This window comes from Lemur catta, chromosome 6, assembly GCF_020740605.2.
Source record: "Lemur catta isolate mLemCat1 chromosome 6, mLemCat1.pri, whole genome shotgun sequence".
In the NCBI taxonomy this organism is placed as follows: domain Eukaryota; kingdom Metazoa; phylum Chordata; class Mammalia; order Primates; family Lemuridae; genus Lemur; species Lemur catta.
Window position 1 is genome coordinate 31375021 of NC_059133.1, and position 23324 is coordinate 31398344.

The 23324-nt window shown below is 32.7% G+C and overlaps 1 protein-coding gene across 3 annotated transcripts in view; it reads right to left on the bottom strand.

Moving 5' to 3' along the window:
• LRRIQ1 (leucine rich repeats and IQ motif containing 1) overlaps positions 1-23324 on the bottom strand; it is a 175616-nt gene that overhangs the window by 49889 nt on the left and 102403 nt on the right. For 2 of the 3 annotated variants that reach the window (XM_045553288.1, XM_045553289.1), the window contains exon 23: positions 23003-23104. In XM_045553288.1, the coding sequence (XP_045409244.1) occupies positions 23003-23104 (102 nt within the window). Of the gene's footprint in view, positions 1-5303; positions 5391-23002; positions 23105-23324 lie in introns of those variants that run through there. The other variant, XM_045553291.1, reaches the window with a different exon arrangement.

The following is a 23324-nucleotide window of genomic DNA, read 5'->3' on the forward strand; positions in this document are numbered from 1 at the left end:
TTAGAACTGTCATCTGAACAAACAAGTCCAGGTCATCTGTGGGTTAAATCTGAGTTCTTTTCCTGGTACTTAGAGCTTACTTTCTAGCCTTAATCCCTTACAGTTTTTAATCTTAAAATTATAACTTTCTTTTGATCAAGTAGATGTTAATTTTTGTTGTCTGAGCTCAACAATGACAACAACAACAAAATCAACCTTAATAAATGCATGTAATTGTCACTTAATTGCATTTACATTATTTGCTCTTAAATGTTATTTAAAATTCTGACGATAGTGGTAATAATCACAATTTAGACTTCATAATTTTAAGTATAAAGTGCATTCTACTTAAAAAGGGAATTAGTTTTATATTCAAATTAAATAATCTCAAATGTTGCCAATTAATTACCATTTATGTATCATTGTATGCACCTTATATGCCAGCAATTAAATTCAGAGAAGCAATTTTTGATAAAAACACAAAATTTACAAGTAGTAATTAATATGTTGCAAAAGGTGTATTTATAAATAAGGAATTGAAATGTTCATTCAAATCAAATGGCAAAAACAAAATGTATGTGGAAGAGAGTTGCATTCATGTTTAATTAAGATAGATAATGCACAATGTTAGCTCACATTTTCCTCACAATGAAATTTATGAATTATTATCACCACTTTTCCACAAACTTCAGCCTATACTTGAAAATTTACCTCATTTCTAATTTTAGTCTTTGTTGTTAATTTAATGATAAATGTTTAAAACACCTCTGGTTATGCCATACTTTTGTTTATTGCTATAATTTAAATATATAAACCTTGAAATTATTATTTTGGTATAAATTTTATTCCTGTACATATTTTCTACAAATTATGCCTGAAAAAGAATACAGTTTAGGGGATCTCTTTTGTTCAGGTAAACTCTGAGGAGTAAGAAAATCAAGCATTTGATGGTTGGTTTTATTTTATATTAATTTACATTTTACTTTTCAAATCCTTACATTTAATATTTAAATTATGCACACACATATACACACAATTCCATGACATAGTTCCAAATGAAATACACAATAAACAAAATTATCAAATCTTAAGACTGAAACTGGCAATAGCTCAACATTCAACTGAAATTCTTTATCTTCATGACTGTGTAATTAGTATGTTATCAATAAAAAAGTGTGATCCTAATGAGTAATATGGCATATCACATCCTAAAACAATATCTAAGATAACATTTTATCATTGTTTGATCAACCTTATAGATTTTAGTTGCTTATTTTATAATCATTCTTTAGAATGTGTGAGATCAAAACTGAGAAAATATGTTTGATAAATTATATGATTCTTGTGAAAAGTGTAAATCTCAGCTTAGTTTAAACAGCTCAGGCTAAGTGTCAATTTCAGAGGCTTTTCTTAATATTTACTTTTTAAAAATCATATTTATAGGTTTAGTTCTAATATATTTTTAATCCATAACTTTATTAACTGTACAAGGAGAAAAAATATCAAACGTATGTTAAAAATTAAAACTGTTATTTTAAGGAAACACTTCTTGACCTCATTAAAATAATTAACATTTCATAACATTATATTTCACATCCAAGTTATGGAAAAGCAAAAAAATTATTAAAACAAACTATAGTCAATTACATTTTCAGATCAGCACAATGCACTTGTAAGAGTCTTCCTTCCCCTAATCTAATTGCCAAAGGCATTTTAACAGCTCAAAGAAGTGGTTAGAAACATTCCTGTCCTATTGTCTGAAATGTACAGGGTTTTTATTGTTGTTGTTTTTTGTGACTTTTGACTTTCTGTAGCTATAAACACTAATAAAGGCAGATGATTATACTCACAGACATATATACATATATAATTAAGGTTAATTTTAATATCACTTGTTTTCAAACTATTCTGGTGAGTTATTCAAATAATGATATTATTACATGTGATTTATTCATTTTATGATCTGAATTATCTTAAAGGGATGGAAATGAGGAATTGTACTGCAAGCAAATTTTTTAGAGACACCTGATGATTTATTACCCTAATGGGCAATAAAATCAATGATTTCATAGTTTTAAACATGATTAATAAATAGAAGGTAATACTTTTCTTTAATATTTAAGATATATAATTCCACTTTAAAAGAAAGAATGTCAGTCAAAATATCTTCTACTTCTTTAATTCTATGGCATTTGACTTGTTTCTAAAATTATCTGAGTTTCGCACTCTAAGACCTGGGTCATAACCTTATTTAGGGACAGGAAATAGTTATCAGGTCACTGAGTGGTCAAATGAAAAAGGATTTGAAATGCTTCAGCACTTAGGACTCTATTCATTGAAATAACTGACTTCTACATTGTTTAAAAGTTGAAGCTCCTTTATAAGAACTAGTCAGCTTTTTCCTATATGATTATAGCAATTTTAAGAAAATCTACATTTAGAGTATAAACACATAGATTATAAGAGTATAAGCAAACTGCCTTAAATGTCTACAAAAAGGAGCAGTCTTTAGGACATGCACAGTTATTTTAATTAACAACTTACCTGAGTTCAATTCCCTTAGTAGTTGGGTGCAATAAAATTGGATGTAGAAACAAAGGGAACTAAACATTATTTCTTTATGCTATTTTTCTTCCAAAGCAGATTTAAAACTTGATGTGGTAACTTAGTAGCACATTTTACTATCGCACAGGATAAAACCATATAGTTATTCCTGTACTAATAATGACTAACCCAGTCCATGATTGACTTTTTTCTGTTTTTATATTCACCTTATATTATTTCAAGTGAATGCAATCTATTTCTAATGATGGAACTTTAAAAAAACGGGGGTGGGGGGGAGGGAACTTGTGGCCAAAAAGCAAATATTTGAGTTGAGTTATTTAGCACTAGATCAGTTTCCCTGGAGTTCATGATCATTATTGAAAATTAAAATTATCATTTTCTCAATCTCCAAGGCATGAAGTGTCAAGAGATTTTATACAAAGAGAAGCTCTTGGCTGGAAAAAAAAAAGTTAAAAAAATGTATGAAAAGGGATAGAAGAGAATTAATCCAAAGAATTGCCTAAATGACTCACTTTCTAATGTTTGAAAGCCTAAGAATAGGACATTGTGGAAACTGCACCAAATATGGCATCAAGGTGTGCCATATTTACAAATACTTTTCTATATGATCATTAAAACTTAAGAAATTGATGCTTTATTCCACAAATGTTGAAGGAAGCAATCCTGTCATTGATGGACAGAAGGTTGGAAAATTAGGCACAGATTTTATTTTTAAGTTTTATTTTATAATAAGAAACTGGGCCATTAAAACTATGTAACCAAAGCTGGAGTGCGTGCACTGGAAGGCCCCTGCAGTCTTTTACAACTTTTCAGAGGCCGCGGTTGTGAACTGGGATTGCACTCTGCCAGCAGAGCAGCTTTGACCCATGGAGAGCACTCCTTCAGATCAACACTGCCTCGGGCCTTTCTGCTTTCTCCAAGAAGTCTTACATTTCAGGCATCAAGTTGAATTTCTTCTGGAGATGATTAACCCAAACCCATGACAGATTTTTTCCAAGATATCCAACCCCTTATGTTTATTTTATCCTGGCTCTTTTTTGGATGTACTGGACACAAGTAACTTACTCATTTTACATGTTAAAGGGCTGGTGGAGAGCCATTAATTCCCTTAAAAATGAGAAAATATTTCAATGTGCGGGGCTCTATTGTGTGAGCTCACATTAGTTACATGATTTAGAATTTTAAGAAAGATGTTTCTCCTCTACTTTAGACTTTTTTAAAGCATTTCATCACATCTCAAGATAGGGATCTTACACTTTTGGGGAAATGCATTCTCGCGGTGTATTAAAAAATAAAATGTTAGAAGGATCAGTTACTGTTTCCATAAGCCTAGTTTGTAGGGGCTTTCAACTAACCTAAACCTTGGCACACACAATTTTAGTTAATAGTCAAATAAAAATATATAAAAGAGTCTATTCTCCTTCTAATATACCAACCCCTGTCATTGTTTTCATTTCTTTAATATTTTCTTCTTATCATGGGTGAGATGAATTGTAGAGAAATAATTCAGGTGGTTTTACATCCTTCTCAAAGTAAAAAAATTTAAACTCAGAGACAATGAGATGACTTTTGTTGGATATGACTGTTAGTATTTTTTTAAACAAGAACATTTGTTCTTATTTGAGGAAACAGTGCAAAAGGGCAAGATTTTTATAGATTTTTTAGGACATATTTTTATTGTAAACACTCAAGTTATTTTAAAATATTTTAAAATGATAATACTTCAAGTATATAAATTACTCACACAGAAGAGTAGAAAATCTTGTTCAATAATACATTTCAACACTTAGTCTTCTAATATTAACACAAATACATTAAAGGAAAAACAAAAAAAAAATTTAAAGGATATTGTAATGCAAAATCTTAGTTTCAGTGTAGAGCCTGATAAACAAAGCAAGTACTTTAAGGAAAAAGGTATGATTTCCAATTTAACATTGCATGCCAACAGTAAGAACTCTTTTCATCAGATGGATCTATACATGTACATGTGCATATATATGAGAATAAAAATGAACATAATGAGAGTGTAGAACAGCTTAAACATATACACTACCACAAAAACAAATATATCTGTTTGAACATAAGTATGTCATTCATAAGTGGCAATTCTGAGAAATTTACACTTTGTGTTCAGCATTTGGGTGATGATAAAAGGTTAACTGTATAATAAAAAAGTTTTAATTTTTTAAAATTAAGTATAAATGTTACTTATAATAGTAATTCACTTCACTAATTAATTCTAAACCTAGCAGACGAAAAGAAATAATTTTCACATAGTATTTGATATAATTTTTTCTCTTTAGATAGGAAAATCTCATATATAATTTAAGGTTATTGGTACAAAGAACCATAAGATATGTTATAGGAAACTTCAAGGGATAATTTTATTTCCTCATAATAGTGATAAACAACTCAAAATTGTTAAAAAATGTTAAGTTCTAGAATCACAAGAATTATAGAAAACCAATTCACTGCTCCAGCTCAGCAATTCCAGAAGTGTTAGTTTTTTCCTATTCTTCTTGAAAAAAATTGTGATATAAATTTTATCTTTATAAAACATATATCAATATCTGAATCAAAATATTTTATCTCTAAGTGGGGGATAAAAACTAAGTTAATTTTTATAATTAGATTTATTACTGGAATGTTTAAAGATATCAGTTTCTTCTTTAATTCATGCTTCAATAGGCTACTTAAGTTCAAGACCTTGTACAGGGTGAAGAAAAGAAATGACAAGTGATAGCAATATATTGGGGGAAGTAGGTTAATGCCAGAAGTGTGACTGATTGATTGATTGACATCACCTTGAAAAATCTGGATTAAAGCTGCTTTTCAAATTTGTCCATCTGAAATTTAGAGTAGAATCGATCATTGGCCAGAATTTGCATCTTGTTTATTCACTAAAGTATATTCATTTACTATTACCTGGAAAATTCCTTTGCATTGAAAATGATTTGACTAAGCAGAATAATAAATTTCCCCAAAACTCACACACACACCATATTTTAAAATATAATATTTAAAAATGTATACAGTTACTATAATCAAATTCTAAATTTTAACAAATATCATTGCAAATGGCAACTGTTCATGATAATAGCAACAGCTAAATGTATTGAACTTAATATGCATTAGGTACTGTTTTTCAGCATTTTACATGTTCTGATTCATTTACTCAACTCTGTGAGTTATGCATTATTTTACCTCATTATACCAATTTCAAAAATGAGAAAGCAGACACAGAAATGTTACAAATGTGATTAAAGTAAAATCCCTAGCAAGGGAGCAGATTTGGAATTTAAACCTAGGTAGTCTAGCTCCATAGCCCACTCTCCTAGCCATTAGATTGAACTATCATATTTAATTAAAATAATGATCTTCAAAAATCATGCAGAAGGTGGTAGTGAAGCTTTGGGAAAAATACATGGGATCCTACAGTTCTATCAAAGTACTATAAAATGTCCATGGTAAAATATAAATCATTTAGTTTTCTGCGAAACATAAAAACATATATTGACTTTAGTATATTACCCATGTCTATTCTTTCAGAAAATGTTTCAAAATCCATGAAATCTTAAAATGAAGGTACAACTTTTGTAATGATTAAGTTTCTCAAGATCTACAACCTCACAGTTGGTTGAGCTTCAGTAGGAAATGATTAAATGAATTCCAAATTTTTCTAAATAGATCTCAGGAGTGGCTGAGACAGTGGGACTTATAGCTTGAATGTGAACACTGAATGAGTTGTAAGTTTAAGTTGGGAATAGGCCAATATTTGACTTTGAGTAATAGCAATTGGCAGGAAGAGTGTTTCTGAGAATCCAAAGATTTTTTTAAAGTCAGAAATGTTTATTAATTCAACAAACACTTACTGAGTGCCTAGTATAGATGAATCTAATACAGTTGCTAGGTTCTGAGGCTGAGAAGAAGCAGAAATATGATTAAGACTTGTTACTTGACCTTGAAAAGATTAACAGTCAGGGGAGGAAACAGAAAAAACATGAAGTCACAGGACAGTGTTACAGAGACATGGACACAGGCTTATGCAGGTTTGTTGGTATTAGGTATGACCTACAGATGAAATGACATCTATCCGAATCATGAAGGATAAGTGGAAGTCTCAAACTAGAAAGGTGAGGAAGGGCATTAGACATAAAGGAAATAGCATAAAGGTATGAAGAGTAGGGCATATTTTGGAAAGAAGAAATAGTTAATTATAGTGGGGGATATACTGCAGTAGTTCAGTATAGTTAGGGAATATTTCAGGGGGTGATGGTGGAATGTTACAAGGTGATGGTGGAAAAGTAGTGTGGGAACAGTAAGCAAAGGGCATTGTATACTATAGACTTCGAAATTTATACTAGAGGAAGCAAAAAGGCATTAAACAATTTTTAACAGTGGTGTGCTGTATGCAGAATTATAGTTTAGAAAGACGTTTCAGCAGAGGCATAGAGGACAGCATTTACAAAATTGAGAGATGTGTGGATATGAAAAGGGAGACTATTATAATATTTCCAGGCAAGAGACATTGAAGGCAGAGGAATATGTAGGGGTAGTGCTTATATTTAGGGAATGAAAGAGAGAATAGAATTAAGAATGATTCGGATTTTTCTAGGTCAATTGAGTGAGTGGATAATGATACCATTAACAGAACAGGAAATAAAAAGAATCAAACAGGTGGGCAGGGAGGAATGAATATCATATACTCTTCATGGTAGATATGCTGAGCTTGAAGTACCTAGAAAAAAACTCAAAGGTGGAAGGATGGAGATAGAGATTTGGTTGTTATTACCTGAAGCATAAATTACATGAGAGAATTTGTTGTTCTATCTTGATCCTTCCATCAAGCCATGGGAATAGGTATGATTTGTACTTCCACGATATTTTGTTTTACCCATTTATATAAGTCAACTCAACTGGACTCAAGGGCTGTTTCTGAAAGACAGACTACATCTTATTCTTCTTTCTAAGACTATATCCATTTTTGTATCCCTAGAGCCTATACAATGTCTGATAAAGCAAACATTTGCTGAATAAGTAAATAATACGTGTATTGAATAGAGAATAAGGACAGAAACAAACGAAATTCTATCAAATACTGTTGTTTAAGACATAGGAATAGGCAGAGAAGATCACTAAAAAGGAGTGGTCAGATAAATAGAAGAAGAATCTAGAGAGAATGGAAATAAAGATGTAAGGGGAGAAGAGAAATTATGGGGAGAGTAAGGAATTAAATACCAAAAAAAGGAAAGTAGATGAGGATAGAAAAGAGGTTCCTGAATTTAGTAATTAAGAGGTTAACACTGATTACTATAATGAATGTAGTTTGAGTACAATAATAGGAATGTGACCAGAATGTAGACTATGAATAACTTTATAAAAGGATTGCACATCTTTTATAAAGTTATTCATAGTCTACGTTCTGGTCACATTCCTATCATTGTGCATCCTGTTTCAAGGAAAATGAATGAAAAAGGAAGCTCAGAAACATATTTTGAAGGATTAAAAATGCAGAATAACAAAGGTAAGGTATAAAGACACTGATTAGACTGCCTAAAAAGGTTGTCAAGGACAAAAGAGAGATGGATGGGGTAGTGATTTGACGAGGAGGTAGAATACAATTTTCAATGGCAGAAATGCAATTTGTTCACATGCTGATTTTAAGAAGTTAAGGGAGATGGTAGAGACAGAAATTTAAGAAACAAAAAACAGGAGATAACTAAACATGGGATCAGGCAGGGCAATATCTAAAGCAAAGATGAAAATTTTAGCCATGAGAAGAAGTGGAACACCTTTTACAGGATTACAGGCATGAGCCATCACATCTGGCCTCAATGTCCATTTAGATTTACCCATGTATTCACCCTTCTTTGCTCTTCATTTCCTCCTGTACCTCCCAGATTTCATCTGGAAGGCTTTCCTTATGCCTGAAGAATACCCTCCAGTATTTATTTTAGAATTGGTCTGGTGTGCTTGAAAATACTGAAAGGATATATACTCTTTTGGGAGAGAGTGTATGTGTGTGTGTGTATTTTTTCCCTCAGAGACATTGCCCATGCTGTTTTCTGTCATCATGGAGTGTTTATTCTCTTAGCCTGTTTAAGCTTGGGATGTTTCTTCGCCAGTATCATAGACTCCTTTGCTTCTTTCTCTTGCTGGATCTCATGTATTACTTTTTATTGGTTTATCTCTTTATTTTAGTGGAGCAGTTCCTCCAGTAGCTTCCCAAGCAAGGTTGCAAGGAAGATAAATTAAGACTTGCTTGACATGCTTTTATATTCTCAAATTTTATTCAGTTTCCCTGTTTATAGAATTCTAGGTTGGAAATAACTTTTTCTAAGAATGTTGAATATACTGTTCCATTATTTTCAAGGTTCTAAGATTAATGTTGGAAAATTCAATGTCTTTTAGATAACTGATCCATTGCACATGATCTGGTTTTCTTTCTGGAGGGCTTTAAGGCTCTTTCCTTTGTCTCTGGTTTTACGACATTTTTTGAAGATGTGCTAAAAAAGATGTGCTTAATTTCATTCACTTTCCTAACATTCAATGGGCCTGTTGATCTGGAAACTGGTGACCTTTTGAGAATTTCTTGGAATTATGCCTTTGATAATTTTCTTCCATCCATTGTTGTCATTGTTTTTCTCTCTGGATCTCTGATTATTTATCAAAGGTTGGACCTCCTGGACTAAGTCTCTCTTATTTATATTTTCTTTTGTGTGTCTTAGCACTTCATATTTTTGCTCTGGTTTCTGAGAAATTTCTTTAACATTATCTTCTATAAATTTTTCTCATGCCAAGTTTTTATTTCTTCTATCATGGTTTTATTTTCAGAGAAGAGATATTTTTGGTTCTCTGACCTCTCTTTTTCTTATTATATCATCTCATTTTCATTTCTGGAGACAATCTTTTCTTGTGTCTATGAAAATATTCATGGTATTCTTACAGATTTTTTTTAACCTGGTATATTTCTTTAAAGTTGATTTTTATACTTGTTATTTTTTCTCTATTTTTCATGTTGTATGTTTTCTTTAGGTGTTTAACAATCCTCATTTGTGTGCTTTCCTTTTAGAGAGGGAAGTTTATGAAGTTGATAGGAAACTGCATTAATGGGTAAGGCCTATTGTCTGAGAGATTCACTTTAAGGTGACCTGAGTCCTATACTAGAAATATTTGATGTTAATATTTAGCTGTTTCCTCTTGTACTGATAAGAATATCCAGAAAGATTCTTCTAATCTCTTTCCTGGAGGGTAAAGGCATGGCGCTATGGACTAAATATTTGTGTCCCCCTCCCCATATTCATATGTTAAGACTCTAACCCCCAATGTGATGGTATTTGGAATGAGGTCTTTAAGGAGGCAGTTAGAATGAGGTTAAGTCATGAGGGTGGGACCCTCCTTATGGGATTAATGGCTCTATAACAAGAGGAAGAGAAAGATCTCTCTCTCTCCTTCTCTGTCTTCCTCTCCCCCCCACACCTCCTGCAATGTGTGCACCAAGGAAAGGTCATGTAAGGACATAGCAAGAAGGTGGCTGTCTGCAACCCAGGACAAGAGCCCTTTCCAGGAACTGAAACAGCCAGAGCCTTGATATTGGACTTCCCAGTCTGCAGAACAGTGAGAAATAAACTCCTGTTAAGTCACCCAAACTATGGCATTTGGTTATGGGTGCGCAAGCTCACTAAGGCATATGATTATTAGCATTGTGGAAACTAATCAGGGGAAATGCTTGAGGCCTTAGCATTTAGTGTTTATACCTACACTTAACCTTAGTTTTAGCAAGGCACCCAAAATCTCAAATAAGCTTGGTATTCCTGAGTACAGAAACTTTGTTTTATCCTATTTACAGAATTAACTTCAAGAATTTTGTCAAGGTAAGACAGACCTATTTATTTTAATACCCTCTTCACCCCACTTCCAGAGGGCCTAATACTATCAATTCCTAAACCTTTGACATTGAGACAGTTCTTATATATTCCCATTGTTGGTTTAAGCTTTTGCTTTCTCATTATTACTAATGTATTTATTTCGTAGCCTAACAAGGTTCTAATGCTATTGCCCCTTCCTAATATTTCTATGTTTCCTAGTATGTGTCTTAAAAATACCTCCACTGAAGTTTTAGGGAGGTTTTCAGATGCATCATCTTTATTCGGAAGCCCCTGGATTCTCATCTAATTTTCAAAATGCCATGAGAAGTAAAGATTAGTATTATTATTTTACAATTGAGAAAGCCAAGGCATGGAACATACAGCTGGTATCTGCAAGATTCAAACCCAGTCCAAATCCATTCTTACTTCATTATCTCACATAACCTACTTTAGATGGAAGACTAATATCCTTGAGGATGACAAACTTTTCTAAGATATTTTAATAATTCTGAGACCTTGATGGAATTATTAGGTATTCCAGAAATATAGAAAGCATCCTATGTAGCAAGTAGATGGGTACCTGATACAGATGACAGAGAAATGTCTTGGAAGGGGCAAGAGACAACACAGATGAAGAAGGAGGTACCATGGACTTCTCTCAGAACCATGATTCTTCCCTACTTTCTCTGTGATGCTTTGGCTCAGGAACCTGTGTACCTTCCTTCTTCTTCCTTGTGGCTGTCCAGAAGAGCAACAGGTAGAAAGTTCAATGGTATGAGTGCTTTGCTTTAGTTTTTGAAGGAGAAAGTTTTTTTTTTTTTAATGTATAGAATGATATTTATTTTTAAGGAATTGACTCATGCAATTGTAGAGGCTTAGGTTCAAAATTTGATGGGGGCAACCAGGAGGCTGGAGACTCAGGAAAGAGTTGCAGTGTGAGTCCAAAGACAGTCTGCTGCAGAACCAGGAAGAGCCAATATTGCAGATGAAGTCCAAAGGTAGTCTGCTGGAGAATTTTCTCTTGCTCAGAGGAGGTCATCTTTTTGTTCTGTTCAAATCTTCAACTGATTAGATGAGGCCCACTTACATTATAGAGTGTAATTTCCTTTACTCAAATTTCAACAATTTAAATGTAAATCTCATTAAAAAATATCCTCATAGAAACATCTAGAATGTTTGACCAAAAATCTGGGCACTGTGGCCCAGACAAGTTGACACATAAAATTACCCATCACTGGTATCTATATAATTTATTTGAAATTCCTGTGGATGTGAGAGTTGTCTCTTCTATCTCATTTATTAACTTATCCAATCATTTGTTTATATCTGCATTTACTCATGATTACTTATTTTAAACCTTGGACTATAATCCAATACTACTTTATTTACTTTGTTGATCCAACTGTTCTTTCACTTGGCTCCTCAGGTCCTTTTTAATTTTTTTTTCCTTAAAGAAGGTCTTGCTGTGTCTCCCAGACTAGGATGCAGTGGTGTGATCACAGCTCATTGCAACCTCCAATTCCCAGTCAAGTGATCATCCTGCCTCAGCATTCCAAGTAGTTGGGACTATAGGTGCCCACCTCCACCCCTGTAGTCCAAATATTCTTACAGACTGGGTCTCACTATGTTGCCCAGGCTGGTCTTAAACTCTTGGCCTCAAGGAATCCTTCTGCCTTGGCCTCCCAAAGTGCTGGGATTATAGGTGTGAGCCACTGTGTCAGGCCTTACTGTGACCCTTTGCCATATCACCACCAATGTGGGTTTTTGTTTTATTGGTTTTTTTTTTTTTTTTTTTTTTGTACTTCCTTATTTTCTGGAACTACAAAATGCTTGGGACTTATGTCCCTATCCTAGAGTCAGACATTTATTTGAGAGGCCTGATTCCTTTTATTGAAGAATAGCAATTTTGATAATTTGTGTTCTCATTTTCATTCAGTTAATATATTTTTAAAAAATTTCTCCTGAGACTTCTTTGACCCATGGATTATTTAGAAGTGTGTTGTTTACTTTCTTTCTTTTATTAATTTCTAATTTGCTTCCATTGTGGTTGGAGAACACTTTCTATATGGTTTCAATGATGTAAAGTTTGTTGAGGTTTGTTTTATGCCCCAGGATATGTTTTATTTTGACATATGTTCCACAGGCACTTGAAAAGAATGGGTATTATGTTGTTGGGTAGAGTGTTCTAGAACTGTTGATTGGATCTTGGTGGTTGATGATGTTTTTGAGTTCTCTATATTCTTGCTGATTTTCTGTGTAGCTGTTCCATCAGTTGTTGAGAGCAGGGTATTGATGTACCCACCTATAACTGTGTTTTGTCAAATTTGTCATTTCAATTGTATTAGTTGTTGCTTTACACATTTGCACCTCTGTTTGGTGTATACACATTTAGGATCACTACATAAGGCTCTATTTATCTTTTTACTGTCTCTTTTGTTTCTGTTGTTCAGTTTCTATTATTTTGTCTTCCAATTCACTGTCATTCTGGTGTTGAGCCCACCCACTGAAATTTTTATTTTGCTTATTGTATTTTTCAATTGTAAAATTTCCATTTGGTTCTTCTTTATATCTTCTATTGATTTACTGAAGATTTCTATTTTTTCAAAGATGTGAACAACCCAAGTGCCCATCAATACATGAGTGGGTTAAATAAATGTGGTATATGTATATGATGGAATACTACTCAACTACAAAAAACAATGGTGAACTAGCACCTCTTATATTATCCTGGATAGAGCTTGAGACAATCCTTTGATGTGAGGTATCAAAAGAATGGAAAAACATTCCATATGTACTTGCCATCAAATTGGTACTAACTGATCAACACTAAGGTGCTCACATGGTAGTAATATTCATTGGGTGCTGGTCAGGTGGTGGGGGGTGGGTAAACTCACAACTAATGGATGTGAAGTGCATTGTATGGGGGAAGGGCATGCTTGTAGCCTTGGCTTGGGCAAGGCAAAGCCATTATATGCAACCAAAATGTTTGTACCTTCCTAATATTCTGAAATAAAAAGTAAAATTAAATAAATAATTTCCAGACTCAGAACAGAATGCAAAAATGTCCAGGGTTCAATAGAAAATAACTCATCATACCAAGAACTAGGAAGTTCTCAAATTTAATAAAAAATGATAATCAGTAGATGCCAACAACCAAAATAACACAAATGTTACAATTATCTGACAAAGGTTTTAAAGCAGCCATGATAAAAATGTTTCACCGAGAAGGTATAAGCATGCTTGAAATAAATGAGAAAGTTTTTCTGGATATAAACTTTCATAGTGGAATGTATTTTCTTTTCAGTCTTTGAAGGTATCACTACATTGTTTGCATTAGTCAGCTTGGACTGCCATAACAAAATACAGGTGGTCCCCGGGTTACGGACAAGATATGTTCCTGAGAATGTGTTTAGGTCGGATTTGTACACAACTCAATCCCTCATGAACAGTGCATATATGGTAATAATAACAACAATACTATAATGGCTTATATGTGGTAAAAATAATCCAGTATAATACTGCCATAATAATAATAATGCTGTACTGTAATAATAAGTTACAGAAACTATTGGGTTCTTTCTTTTAATTCTTAGGCTAATAGGAATGTTAGACTTATTTTGATCTTCTAACCACATCAATAATAACCATTCCATTTCAATAATTAATCTAGTATGCTGCTAATTGATGCTTTCATTGGAGCACTGCCTTTCACATGTTCCATTATTCTCACTGCATCCTTTGTAATTGTTCCAATAGTCTAGCAACTGAAACCTAATGCTTTCCCAATGAATGATGGCATCTGCCCTTTCGCCAAACGCTTAATTATTTCTACTTTCATTTCCATTGTTATCACCTTTCTCTTTGTGGCAGGCTCACCTGGACTTGCAGTGGACTTTCTCTTTGGAGGTGAAAGGTCATGAGGGTAAACACAGACTCACAAACTAGAATAAAAAAGTTAAGATGACAATGATGCGGTGTGTAAGCGACCACATAAACAATGGGACTAGCCCCTAGCATAAAGATGCTGCACCAACAAACTGCTTAGGCCATCGGAGTTTGTCTATATACATGGAAGAAACTAGTTCCCAAATTATTAATTTAATTATTTAATTATAAATTATTCTTATGGGGAGGCTTAGCCCATTCTTAAGCACAGAACACCATAAGTCATCTGTCGCCCAGGGACTGCCTGTACCACGGACTGGGATGATTAAACAACAGAAATTTATTTTCTCACAGTTGTGGAGGCTAAAAGTCCTGGATCAAGGCGTTGGTAGGTTTGGTTTCTCCTGAGCTCTCTCTCCTTGGCTTGCAGGTGGCCACTGTCTCCCTGGTCCTCACATGGCCCTTCTGTGCATATACACTCCTGGTGTCTCTCCCTCTTCTTGTAAAGACAACAGTGTTATTGGATTAGGGACCCACCCTTCTGACCTCATTTAACCTCAGTTACCTCCTTAAGGGCCCTATCTCCAGAGTCAAATTGGAGGTTAGGGCTTCAATCTATGAATTTTAAAGGACAGAATTCAGTCCATAACAATTATCTTGTGGATTCGTTGTTCCTATTAAAAAGTCAGATTTATTGCTGTTTCTTCTTTGAAGGTAATAAACCTTTTTTTGTGGCTTTTATTAAAATTTTTGGTTTTCAGCAATTTTACTATGATGTGTCATGATGTGGCTTATACTGTATATATTTTATTTGTGGTCATGCAGTTTCTTGCATCCATAACTTTAAGATTTTCTTCACTTTTGGTAAATTCTCAACCATTAAGGGTTGAGAAAATATCATTTCCACCCTGCTCTCTCATACCTCTCTTTATTGGATTCTAAATGTGTTAGACATGCTTGTTATATCCCACGTCTCTTCTTCTCTTTTCTATATTTTCCATTGTTTGTCTCTTCATGCTCCATTTTGAATATTTCAAAGCTATCTTCCAGTTCACTAGTTCTCGCTTCAGTTTTGATTAATCTGTAGCTGAATCCATCCATTAAGTTTTCAGGTTCAGTTGTTGAGTGCTTTTAAGTTACAGATGATCCATTTGGATACTTTTATAGTTCTAATATCCTGTTAGAATTCTCAGTTTCTTCTTCCGTACCCTCAAATCTATTATGTATATTTTTTAGTCTCCACTATCTCAAATTTCACTGGTTCCATTTCTATTGTCTATTGTTTTTCTTGATGTTCAATGATGTTGTCTCATTCTTTTCTATGTCTATATTTACTGCATGCCAAATATTGTATATGAAAAATTGTGGGGATAAATTGAAGTTCTGAATAATTTTATCTATTTTTATAGATGATTTATGTTTGTTTCTGCTAAGAGGCTAGTAGAAAGTCTATGCCCAGTTCACCTAAATGGGTAACATCAAAAGTTCTGCTCAGCTTCTTAGCTTTTTGGATTTCCTTCTTGATTCATAATTCTTCACTTGTTAGTTCTCCAATGACTTAAATTAGATTTTTGAAACAGAAATTTTCTAGTTTCTGTAGTTGTTCTTTCTTTGCAATAGGGTTGATCTGAATTACACAGTCCTCTTTTTTTTTAATGAGAAATAAACTAACAATGTCTTACAGGTTACATATCATGGTCTCTTTCAAAGAACTCTAAGAGCTCTGAAATCTCTTCCCATTTTTTAATTTAACCATATATACATCATATATATATATATATATATATATGAAGTGTATATATTTCAAACATGTATATATTTCTATATATGTAAATCATATACATAAAATTTATATACACACATATAAATATACACTTTGGAATACATATATTCTATTATGGCTTAATTTAGGGGAAACAGAGAAAATACCAACTATTTATAACTGATATGGATAAAAAGAAGTTGAATAGGCTATTCTCTGACCCTAGATTGCCATTCTCTGAATCCCTCTTATCCATAAGGAATTTTTTAAAAAATTACAGTTTGTTTTATGCTCCACTGGACCAACTTCCCTAATCAGATTTTTTTCCTGTAGAAATTGAAATTGATTTCAAAACTTATATTAATAAATGGTGTGATACTGTATATTACAGAATATATTTAGGGAATTTAAATTATAAGCATGTCATATACATTTATTTTTGTCATTCAAATATTTATTGAGTATCAACTATGCTCCTGGCACTGCTGAGGATATAACAATGAAGAAGACTGACATGATTCTCCTTTCATGAAATTTATATTCTATTAGCAGAAACTCAATATACAACAGTTTAAGTTAATAAATGAGATAATAGCAAATAAATGCCATTAATGGAGCAGGTGCTATGAGAGAAAGGAACTGGTTAGAGAAAAAAGGGATACTTGAAAACAGTGTTATGTGGAAAGGCTTTCGCACTGGACAGATGTGAAAAGTAAACAATGAGAGAGTTATTTGTGTGAAGTGCTAAGGGCAGAGTTTCTAGACAGAAAGAAGATGAAGTAAAAAAGCCACAAAATAAAGTCCGTATCATACTTCAGGAACAGAAAGACGGCTTGACGTTTATAGTCAGACAGGCTACGATATATGGTGTCTAGCCTTTGTTCGAAGTGCAATGGGAGGCCATAAAAAGATTTTAGAGACTTAATTATGTAAAGGGATACCATATTAAAAATTTTTTAAAGGAAATTAAAATATAGCTCCCAATCTTCAGTTATCTCCCTAAGGGGCTCTAGCTTACTTCTCAATTTTATTTATTTTTGCTACTGACTCTTTCCTCAGGTCCTTCTCTCCCTACTTAGTCCAGTCAAGTCATAAAAAATAATCATATCATATAAAAATCAGATTACAAGACTTTGCTAGTTCATCTTTTATTTCTTCCAAATGTAGGCAGACTGCCACTGACAGTGTATTTTCTAAAAAGAATGAATTTTTGTCTCCTATCTCAAAAGGTTGTTGTGAGGATTTCATTAGTTAGATTAGTTAGTATAGATAAAGTATTTAGAATAACGCCTTGTACAAATGATAAATGTAAGGCAAGGGTAAAGAGACTGTTATATAGTAGATACAAGTTTATTCAGGAATACTATAGCAACATGGTGGGTGGTGTTCCTAGCTACAATCAGAAGTCTTTCTAGAGGATTAACACCTGAGGTGACAAGAATTAACCAGGTGAAGAGATTTTATAGGGCACATAGAACACTGAGTCCAATTTTGCAAAGAAATCCGTATGTTCAAAAACATTACATAACCATCTTGCAACTCCATCTATAATATATTTGAAACTATTTAAGGGAAGGATCCTTTGTGTTTTCATTTATTCATTAAAGAAACGTTTATTAAGCACTGATTATGTGACTATGCATGAGGCAATATGCTAAGGACTAGAGATACTAAGGGGAGCTCAAAATGTAGTAGAAAAACAGTAATTCAAAGTAGAGTGATTGTTGGAAACTGAGATGCTTATGGATAGACCATATTTAATACATTTTTGTATCCATGTCAATTTTGACTAATTTTGACTCTTGCTCAGTGGAAATAAGATTATGAGCATCTCTTCTTAATAGGATGCCTTCAGGAATTTTTTGGTTGCCAACACATGTCTTGTAGAACGTATTCTGCCAGCTCTTATTACATAGGCATTGGCACTATTAGCAAGTACTATCTACAACCATGGAAATATAAGACTTACTTTATATTTTATTATTTTTATTTTTTAGAGACAGGGTCTTGGTCTGTCACCCAGGCTGGAATGCAGTGGCATGATCATAGCTCACTGTAACTTCGAACTCCTAGGTTCAAACAATCTTCTCTCCTCAGTCTCCTGAGTAGCTAGGACTACAGGTGTGTACCACCTTGTCTGGCTACTTTATTATTATTATTATTATTTAGTAGAGACAAGGTCTCACTATGTTGCCCAAGCTGGTCTCAAACTGCTGGCTTACAGTGATCTTCCCAACTTGGCCCCCAGAAGTGCTGGGATTACAGGCCTGAGCTACCATGCCCTGGCAAGACCTACTCTAAAGCAATCTATATAATGTGACTCTGCTCTAAACTGCCATTAAAAGGGAGAAAAAGGAGAAAAAGAAAATGCTTATAATCATAAAGTAAAAAGTACTACAAAAGAAATGTTCTGAAGTAAAAATTATAGCAATTAAAGGTTTTTTAATGCCTTCAACATTCAAACATTTAATATAAAAAATATAAGCATCTTTTTACAAGAACATATACTATCTATAAATCTTCTATGTTATAAAAGAACAAATAGGAAGCATGTTAGTGATGACAGCACCAGATTGGGAATTAAGAAAACCCAACTTTAAAATCAAGTAAAATAGTCCTAGGGAATGGAGGACCTAAAACTGAATCTGTGTTGCTAAGAAGCTTATTGAGCCAGATTCAAGGTTTTTTCCTGGCTTGCCTACCATTCTTCCCTGGCCAAAGCCAGAAGTCCGAATTTGGCATTAGCTTTGGAAGTAGCAAATTTAGAAGTTTCAGTAGATGAGGGTGGGAAAGTCATTTAATTTATGTATAAATAAAAACAGGAATAAATGAAGCAAAATATAGTGTTTACTTGTGAGCTGTGTAGGGAGCTACTCATATATCTGAAAATAAAATACGTGATTCAAAATACGGCCACTCTTTACTTAGAATCTAATAGATCTGGTACTTGATGGTTACGTTGTCATGATTATAGTAATGACATTATCTGAGGTAGCAGCTAATTACAAGTCACAAATCAAATCTTTATCATCATGTTGGCACTAAACTGTTTCCTGATTTATATAAATGCAAGCTATGATAAAGGAATAAAAAACAAAACTAATTATTAGTCTCATAGAGTTTCATTTCACTTACTTTAATATTAGTCTTTATTTTTTCGTAAGTATTTTAATTTCCTAAGTATTTTAATTCTGTACACTTCAGGGTTGCCTGACAATTTTTGCTCTTCAATATTTGCTTTTTTATTTTGCTACCTTTGTTTTTATAAAGAATTATCGCCATTCCCCTTCAGCCACTTACTGTCTGCATGACCTTGGGCAAGTCACTTATCAAACTCTCACTACTGTAACTTCCTTATCTATAAAATGTAGACAGTTATAATACTTTCCTCAGAGTTTCTGAGAGGACTGAATAAGAGAATATAAATAAAACTCTTCTCACAGTGCTTAATAAGAAATACAATAAATATAACCAATAGTAAATAAGAAAATAAAAGTAAAGCCTTGCTTTTTAAATGACTGTTGTCAATAAAAGTTTTGTACCCCCATAATATTCTGAAATAAAATACAAGTTTTGAACACTTACTATGCACTTATACACTGTGTGTTCCAGACACTTCACAAGTAGGATCTCATGTGATCCTCATAATATTCCCCACAACTAGGTATTGTTAATATCCAATTGCATATGTGAAAAATAGTGAGAAACAGAGAAGTTAAATAACCTCCTCAAGGTCACATGGCTAATAAATGATGAAGTCAATTCAAACTGTGTTAAATTAACTCCAGAGACTACACTTATAGGCATTAAGCTATGTTTGCTCTTAGATCAGTGACGAATATAGAAGAGTCATGTCAGGGCTCCAAACCAAACACTTAAACAGAAAAAGGAAACTTGGTAATAATAAAGTGCTTCAAGTTCTAAGGCAAGATTGGATTTTGAAATCCAAGTAGGGATTATAGGTGATAGCAAAGGTAAACCAAGACAAGTACCTGATTCTAAATAAATATAAATGAATAAACAAGTACAGTAAGCCAATGTGGAATTTGCAAAGTCCCCAGGCTCTCAGTCTTGTCTCATAGGAAGAACTGACCCACATCTGACACATGGCACACGTATAAGGTTACTCTGGGAATAGGTGTGGTCAAAGCTTCCTCCGTCTTGATTAGGTTAAAGATTTAAATCTGGCAGCAAGAAGAAAATTATCAACATTTCATGAATATGGGAAAACGGAAGAATTTCCTGTAAAACTGTGGACTGTTAAAATGGTATAATATTTTACCTTATACCATTTAATATAATTTGTATTTCATTTGAAATATTCTTCATATTTAAGCATATTTTTTACACCCAGACCAAAAAAGATATATATATCATACTCTCTTGCTAGTGATGTCATGCTAGTGATATCCAGAAAAAGGCGACAATAATAATTGAAGCATTATAGTACAATTCATAAGAATAATACTGGAAACTTCACATAGCCAATTTTGCAAAGTAGAGTTAGAAAGGTTTTTAATTTAGTTTTTAAAAAAATTATGCTATGTTACTATAAAATAAATAGGAATTATAGACATCAATAGTCAAATAATATTATAGTATTATCTAATTTCAACAAAACCAAAGTAATTATAAGACAGTTCTTTCATACCATTGCACTGAGATACAGTTCCCGATGGAATCATTCAATTTGAACTCACAGCAAAATTTAATTTTCATCCCCATCACTTTTGATGGGTCGGATGACCAACTATTAATTGTATATGGATTTTTTCTTAAGAAAGAAAGTTCTTCCAATATTCTAAATTAGATTGTGGTGATGGTTATGTCACTGTAAATACACTGAAATTCATTAAATTATACTCTTAAAAGGGGTGCATTTTATAGTATGAAATTTGCATCTCAAAAGAACTGGTTTCAAAATGCACCCTCTACTGGGCAGCTGGGCTTAGTCAGGCTGCTTCCCTGGAAGCTGTCCTCTGTGGCATCAGAGAAAGTCTGTGAGCCTCTGCCATGCGTGAGTCCAGAGCAGCTGTTAAAGATAATATGGGGCTCAACCTAGCCAGCAATGAGCAAATTATCTTGCCTCACTCTTTTCCAATTTTTAAAAAAACTAAAATAAACATATTAATTAGAAAAAAATTCCTTTATGTAGAACTGTTTTTGCCAAGCCTATTCGTTTTTTTAAAAAACGGCTTGAAATAACTATTGCAGTACTCACTAGAAAAATCTGGTACATACATAAAACCTATTCAGTGAAATTAATGAAATGTCAAATGTAATTGGGTTGCACAAAAAAAAAAAGTAAACTAAACACATTTCATATGGGAGAAAGACAACAAAAACACAGAGCATCACATCATAAAGCATATGTGGAAATGTTGCAGATTCTATAGGCTACATTCTATCACTACTTTGATCTATTCCTAGTGTATTTTTATTAGCACACAATTCAATAAATATCATACATACATATCATGCTATTCTAGATGGAAACATATCTTCACATCGCATAGACCAAGAGAGAATGCAATACAACCTCCTGGGATAGATTTCTTTTTTCTGATTCTGAGATGCAGGCTAAATTAAAAGGCAAAAACACCCCAATTATCTTTCTTCCTAGGCATTTTCTCCCCAAAGTAACAATGTTCCTATTTAACAGGTAATATTTGTGGAGTTGTTACTAATTTTAGCAGAATTTCTACTCTTCCTTTTAAAAACTGTGAAATGGTGAAGACTATACCCAGGAAACAAACCCCGATTAAAACCCAAGCCTTATTTTATATTGGGAACATATTTTAATTCTATTAAAATATTAATTTATAAATATTTCTTGGAGTAATATTGAGATTTGAAACCTTTAATGATCAACAAAGTTTTTAAATATTTCACTATTGTAAATTTTAAATATTAAAACAAAAGATTAGTGAAACAAATCTCCACATACCATCAATATCTTATGGATCCAACAATTTCAATAATTTGCCATGCTTGCTTTGTCTGTCTTTCTATGCATGCTTTTTTTGCTATGTACTTTAAAGAAAATTCCAGACTTTGTGATTTCCACACCTACATACTTCAGTAGGTATCTGTATTAAAAGTATAAATTTGATGTTTACCAAACTTTTCTGTAGTCTGAAATATTACTAAATAGAAATGTAAATCAAAATGTTTCCATTTTCAATCATGCTATGAAGATGTATAAATTTTAAGATTTATTTAAAATTTACAGAAGACAAAGTAGTAAAAATTCTAAATAGTTATTCTCCATTAAAATATATTTGACTCCCTATTTTCTGTTAGAAATTACTATCTAAAACTATAGGTAAAACTATAAAAATTTTAATATTATAAAGAAAGCAGATGGCAAACTTGTTTTAAGTCATGCTTGCTGCTCTGTTACATTTAAATGTCTGTTTAATAGTAAGTCCACACTTCTTCTGAATGCTGAAATCAGAAATATAATCTGCCACCTAGATGTGCAAAACCTTTACCCCAAAAGTGAGTTGAACAAGTTTCAAATATTGTAAAATATTTAAAATTCTAGAGTATAATTTATAGTGTTTAATGCAATTTGTATAAATTGGCAGTAAAGTAAATATATTGGAACATCATTTCAACAATGATCACTTCCACTGATATAAGCTAATAAAATTTAAATAACATTAATAACACTGATGATACAGCACCATGACTTTCACATAAAATATAAAGAATTTAAAATTTATATAAGCACTGATACAAATATTAAATTACTATACTAATCTATCAATAAACTAAATTAGTACTTTAGCTCTGAGAGCCATATTTTGATTTATTCAAGCATATTTTATTCATTTCTTCTAAATGTACTTTAAGACTTATTGAAGATTAAAAAATTATTTTAAATGTAATCTTCTATATTTACTTTTTACCATTCTATGTATCTCCTATTAAATCATACCTTCAAAGTAACCATCTCTTCTACGCTGTTCCTTCTTTGGTGATTTTGTAACAGAAATTTTATTTTCATTGTTTTTGAACAATGCTAGACGCACAGTAGGATCTAGACAAAAAGAACAAGAAAGAAGGATAGTTCAGCTCTGGTTCATTCCTTCTCTGAAATGGCCACATATTTCTTATATGGTGGTATTCAAAATAGTATCCACTCTATAAGGTTATATGAAAATGATGATAATGTTATTTAAAAATGTATAATATGAAAAGGTAGCCAACCATGCATATATTCTTGGTTATCTGATTAAACACATAGCCAATACTTAAAG